Source organism: Parasteatoda tepidariorum, chromosome 5 (assembly GCF_043381705.1).
Source record: "Parasteatoda tepidariorum isolate YZ-2023 chromosome 5, CAS_Ptep_4.0, whole genome shotgun sequence".
Classification (NCBI taxonomy): Eukaryota; Metazoa; Arthropoda; class Arachnida; order Araneae; family Theridiidae; genus Parasteatoda; species Parasteatoda tepidariorum.
In genome coordinates, this window is record NC_092208.1 from 15,669,217 (window position 1) to 15,675,882 (window position 6,666).

Genomic DNA, 6,666 nt, shown 5'->3' on the forward strand with positions numbered 1-6,666 from the left:
TTTAAAAATTAAGTTTATAAAAGGAAAAAATAATATATATTTACTAGCACTTTAAATATGAAAATAAAGTTTTACGCCAAATGCGTAAAAGTTGGCAAGTATGTAGATGTATTTTGTATTTATTAAAAAACACAAATTAACATAATAGTAATGATACCCATTCAGGGAGCGGAGCCAAATTATTCAACAAAAAATAAGCACCTTTTAAGCACTTTTCAAGCACTCAAATAATATTTTTACGCACTTTAAAAAAATATCATAATTAGGCAGGGTTGAAAAGTTTTTGACAATGGACGGTTTTATTTGGTTTTAACCGTCATGTCAAAAAAAAAAACTTTTGGCATTGTATTTGACAATTGTCAAAATTTTTGAATCATGTAAATCGAATGGCGTTTTCATACGCTATGGACTGACGATGCGCCGAAATAGGATGGGGTTGATTTAAGTGTGAAAACGTTGAATAGAACAATGTGAACAGTGTCTTTCTGCAACCAACCAACATGGTAAAGGAAAAATCTCAATTTGGAAAAGGGAAAATTAAGTACTTTTTAAAAACACCCAATGAAAAAAGCACCTGTAAGGGCTTTTAAAAAACGAAAATCGAAAAAAAGCACCTTTAAGCACTTTTTAAAAACGCTACGCACCCTGTTAATGTAAATATATTGCTGTATTTTACGAAGTCACAATTAGCAAAATTACACAAGTAAATTACACCACTTTTCAAATGATATCTTAAAAACCACCTTAAGGATTAATACGGATCACGATAAATATCCCATATTATAACGATAACAGTAGATTAATTATAAAGGCCTAAATCAGTGTTTCCTAACTTATGACTTTTGTGTACCCTTTCTAAATTTTTCGTAACCCTGTGTACCACTAAAACAAAAATGAATGCATTTTTTACTATAAGAAATTGCACAAAAGTTAAAAATCACAAACTGGCTATTGACAGCACTAATTATTAACTGTTAACTCAGCAAAAAATAGTCAATAGAAAAATACGTAATCGTAAATTTTTATGGCTAGCTTTGCTTTTAAATAAAAATTTTTGTTCGTTGCAAGATATTTCGCATAAGAACTCGTACCCCCGCTAAACTGTTCCTGTACCCCTGGGGGTACGTGTACCACACTTTGGGAAACACTGTCCTAAATTATAACAGACCAGCCTCATAATTTGACTTTGACCAAAAACTAGTACTTAGGAAGTACTAGAAACTTAGGGAATAATTACTTCACTTACACATTTTTTGCATAAAAAATCACCTCTAAATTTGTACTATACGATATTTCACTATGTTTCTACAAAATGAATTTACTTGTTTTTAAGCAAACTAATAGTTAAGAACTAGAGAAAAAATTAAAAATAAAATCACCTTTAAGGCATTTTTGAAGTTCACAAGCATATTTCTGGCAAGGTTCCTTCTTTTGCATTATTATTTATTAAAATCACATTTAAATACAGTTCACAAATAAACTTCAGAAACAAAATAAAAATGTATAAGTTAACATTAGGCCGGAGTAAATAAGTTTTAAATAGCTATCCCCAACGGTTTCCGACTGCTTATTTTTGCTTCTCCAAAGGGGAATTAAGTGAGAAAAAAAGTTTTTTATTTCCTCGAGGAAATGCAAAAATTTAGATTTAACGACGTGGCAACTTTAAATCAATGACGTAATACGCGCATTAAAACAAATAAGTTTCTGAACAGTTTTGGTTTTATCCATTTCAGCGAGTCCCGCAGTGGACTGATCGTTAAGATCCGGTTCCCAGAAGATCACCAAAGTCAAGCATCACTGGCTGCGGTCAGTGTGGGGGTGGGTGACCACTTGGATCAGTCTGCGTAGGGACCGAGGGTGTGCGGTATTGGTCCTCGTTAAACTGTTCTACCGTAAAGTGCTCGACTTCGCGTTCAGATCGTCGGGCTACCGAAGCAGGTGTGCCTTCCCCTCTGCTGAGAATCAGAATTGTGATGGCATGTCCTCGGATCATCCTCAGGGATGTGTCCCAGACCGTCGCCAATAGCCCATTGTGCAGCTCTAGTGCGACGTAAATTAACAACAACAACAACAAAATGCACAAAATTNCAGAGGATCAAAATTGTGATGGCATGTCTTCGGATCATCCTCAGGGATGTTTCCCAGACCGTCGCCAATAGCCCATTGTGTAGCTCCAGTGCGACGTAAATGAACAACAATATTTCAGCGACGCAAAAACTACCTACAATTAAATTAAGATATATTAAATTTAATGTACGTTGAAAAATCCAAAATATTAATTTCGCATTTATGAAACTTTGAAAATGCACGAAATTGGTTGAATTGGCGATCGAAATGGGCTGCAGGTGGCGTAGAGCAGAACTTTCTACCTATGGCAACACTTCACATGATTTCCCCATTAGCGTGTGGAAAGTCATAGAGGAAGGGAGTACGCTAGTTTCTCTCTTGATTTTCATATAGATTAAAATCTTATAAGTTGGAAAACTATACGGAACTGAAAACTACATTAAGCATAGTTCTAAAGAAAAGTATCACGGGAATTTTAAAAAATATTTCTATCAAATAAAAAGGAAAAATATTAAGGAAAGGGAAAGTATCTTAGAACATTCCTATACAACTGAAAAGAGGAGGAGAGGGAAGGGAGAAGGGCTAAAGGCTTGAAACCGGTCTCTCCCCAGATGGCGTATTCGAGTGTTGAGAAACTGAATTTTAAATAACCGACTCATTAAAAATTTACATTTCAAATTATTTGACCGATTTCGTTCAAATTTCGTATACTGCCGTTAAAATTATTCTTTAATATGATGTAAAAATTTGTATTTCTTACTATTGAAGATTTTTAGCCCATTGAGCAGCTCTAGTGCGACGTAAATGACAACAACTATTGAATTTTTTTTTTACTATAATTTAATAAAATAATCATAATTTTTTTTCTCTATGGAATTATCTTTAGATAAATGAAATTAAGATAAATTTCATTTCAATAAACCATATATTTGTGTTTCGTAACTTCAAATATAGTTTACACTAATTAATTACTTGGCATATTTAAGTTAGGCCCAAGATCTGTTATGATTGAGACTTACTATGTAAAAATCCGAACATTAGATCAAGAGTTATTCTGGGTATTACATTTTAATTTTTGCGCATTATGCTCAGATTGTTTTAATACAAATGGAGAAATTTCCGTATCTTGATCTGTGGCAGTATAATTGCCAAGTCTTGGCAACTTTCCGGCAGTGGCCGGCGAGAAATTAAAAAAACATCGCCGAAAGGGACCAACCCGAAAGGTATAACTCGTAGCCAACCCCGGGCAAACATCTACATGTTTTTTTTAATGCAAATTTAAAATCTATTTGGCACCTTGCATGGCGATTATAGTTCGCGCGACAGATCATGATACGGAAATATCCCCCTACAGAACGGTGAAGGCCTCATACCAGGGCAGTGAAACGTTCCAGTGACGTAGTTTCGATGCATGTGGGGAAGGTGGTTTTGTCCCCCTAAATTACGCCACTGAAACGTTCTAATAAATCATACTCGGAATATATAAGAATATCTTATATGTATATATGTTAAGAGAAGAAGATGGCTTAAAAATGAAAAAGAACAGATGACAAAGGAAACTTTGTGAAACGAAGAAACTAAAAAAGAAAATCTTGATTTGCCAATTTATGAAAATAACCTAAAGATTATTGAGTTTAATGTATAAAGAACTAGCAGAAGGTTTAGTAAAAAAAAACCAAAAAATGAAAGAAAAGAAAACTGTGCTGGTGCAAAATATTGTGGAATAAAGGACTGCTGCACAAATTTTAATGTCTGGAGAAACTGATCAGGTGCAAAAAGTAAAAACAGAATTGATTGTCTTCGAAACTGGGAAAGAATAAATTTTGAAATAACAATGGAAAATAAATCCTAATTTTTATTTTATCTTTAAATGTAAATTGCTTATTTGAAATTTATAAAAAGACTATAATTTTTCAAACAAGGATAGGGTATACTTGGTGCTGTGAGGACTAAAACAATGTGAATGAAGCACATTAATGAAAATACAGAAATGGACATACTTTAGCTTTTGCTAAAATTTGGATACATGATAATTTTTGTTTTTTAAAAAAAGTAAGATAAAAAATAAGTTATGAAGTCATCATCCATCACATGTAAATGTTTTTAGTTTTGGGGAAGGGGACTTAAGTTTTTTTAAAATGAGTATGTAGTCAAATTTCAGTTCACAAAGTTATACTCGCTATTATATAGTCTTATTTAGATATATGAATAAATAATATTCTTATATTTGGATGATTAAATACGTACTGCGTTATAATTAAATACTGATAATTAAATAATACTGCGTTCTTAATATGTTACACAAATTGATTAATATGCTCTACAAAAAATGTATTTTCAGTTTTTAAGTCAATTGTTATCTAATAAATTATAGTATGACCCATTTTTGCTGCCAAATATTTAAATTATTCCTGAAAGGTTTGAAGAATTTTCTGTTAAAATTTTAAAAAAACAATTCTACTGCCACATCCTGAAAAAAGTTAAAAAGAAAATGCTACCACTTCATTAATCTACCTTCCATCATAAATGTAAACTAGCTGGAAGTGCTGTCGGATCAATTAACAAAATTTTTTTCTACTCTAAAATTCAAAGTTTGATAGTGTAAATTTAGAAATTTTTTTAATCATGTTTTTTGAACATAACAAACAAAAAAGAATATTCTTATAAGAATTATGAACAAAAATACCACAAAATTGCATTGAATTTTCTATTCAAACATAATCACTGTTTTAAATGTTCAACTTATCTGAATGCTATTTCCTATAATTTCCCCCACACCTATGAATTGCAAATCTGTGCTGTGATATAATTATAGCTTCAATTTACATTCAAAAATAGCATTTTAATACATTTGAACTTTTTATTTAGCCAAGTTATTACAGATATAAATGTTTTTAAATAAATATTTAGTATTATGTTAAAAAAAATGAACAATAATAGTAATTGCAGGGAGTCCAGTAAGAAGACATTTTCAATTTTCCTGACATTTCTCTGTAAATGAAATATTTTTCCTCTATTGCGCAGATGCCATTAATATTAAATTTTATTAAAAAAATTATTTATCACTTAAAATATATAATCAATGAGAAAAAAATTAAAAAATAACATTAATGGATAATTTTATATTATAAAATAAACACTTTGTATTTGAAAATAAGGCAGGTTTCATTTTAGATCTTAAGAAGGGCATTATATCCTCTTAAAGAAGAACATCCAGCACAAAAAGAAGCATTGCATTCCATAAAAATTTGCATCATTTTTAAGAAACCAAAAATACACAAATTTTATCATTAAAAAAATCTTTTTTCAAAGGAATAGTTTAACTAAAAAATATCTGCAGATAAATTAGCACATTCAATAAATTACTTTTAAAATTAGCTTAATTCTTGTATTTTGAAAATGATGCTTGTCATAATAACATATTAAAACAATCAGGATTTTAAAAAATTATTTTCATGTTAAAATGGCTGAAAAAACCATTGAAATTTAATGTGGATTTGAAATTGAATCTTCGTGAATCAAATGTGTTAAATATTAATTACTAAAATATAAAATTCGCCAGCTATTATATCATATTAAAAATATGAGAATAAAAAAAACACACACTGAAATAGCTGAAAAAACGATCTTTAAACAACGTAGATTTATGATAAAATAGTTGTGAACTGAGCGATACAAAAAGTGACTCCTTAAGTTCAAAAGGCACTCTTGTTGTAATAACATCCTATAAAAAATATATGACTTTTTAAAAAAAACATGTGGAAAGAGCTGAAAAATAACAACTGAAAAACGGTGAATTCATCGACGTGAAGTTATTATTGAACTGTCAAGAATCAAACACATCAAAAAGTGATAACTCGAATTTGAAATTCTAACATCGTAATGAGATTGTATTAAAAATATCTGAATTTGTAAAACCAAAAAAAATGGTAAATAGCTTGTGAAAGAACAGTAATCAAATTATGTGAAATTACAATGGAATCATCACTAATCGAACGTGCCAAGTAAACTCGTCAAAAAGTGATAACTTAAATTCGAAAATCGTAATAAACCTAATATATGATAATTTGAAAAAGTATGTGATAAGAGGAGAAAAGATCATAACTAAAAATAATTGCTGAAAATCTGTCACATAACAACCTGAAATTACAATGGAATCGCTTGAATCGAATTACTCCAATTCCAAATTCACATGTCTTATTACCATTGTATAAAAATATCAGAATTTGAAAAACCATGTGATCATCAAAAAGCCATGAATTATCATCAAAAGATGAGAAATTAGGATGGAATTGTCTCAAATCGAACGCATCAGAAAAGTGATAGCGAAAATTCGACAGAGAAAAATTATGAATTACTGAGGAAAAAACATTCCAAACTTCAGGACCACTTTGAAGAAACATGGGAGAAAACTTTTTTGTGCCACTCTTAGTGAAACACAGCTCACGGATTGAAGCCACGTTTAAAACTTGTAGTTTTAAAACTTTTCCCTGTTTTACTAAAAGATTTTTAGAATTTCTCTGATATTTCATGGAAATTTCCAGAGTCAATAAATTCCCTGGACACCCTGAATTGCTGTTTAAAATTAATTTTCAGCAA

General features: G+C 30.4%; 1 protein-coding gene across 5 annotated transcripts in view; it reads right to left on the reverse strand.

Moving 5' to 3' along the window:
* Nucleotides 1-1,589, reverse strand: part of LOC107442556 (Phosphatidylinositol glycan anchor biosynthesis class M) — a 245,470-nt gene extending 243,881 nt beyond the window's left edge. For 4 of the 5 annotated variants that reach the window (XR_011636825.1, XM_071181119.1, XM_071181118.1 and 1 more), the window contains exon 1: nt 1,380-1,589. Coding sequence is in view for 3 of the 5 variants with exons in the window: in XM_071181119.1 (XP_071037220.1) it covers nt 1,380-1,409 (30 nt within the window). In the remaining 2 variants the exon portion in view is untranslated. The remainder of the gene's footprint in view (nt 1-1,379) is intronic. The other variant, XM_071181121.1, reaches the window with a different exon arrangement.
* Nucleotides 1,590-6,666: the final 5,077 nt, after the last annotated feature.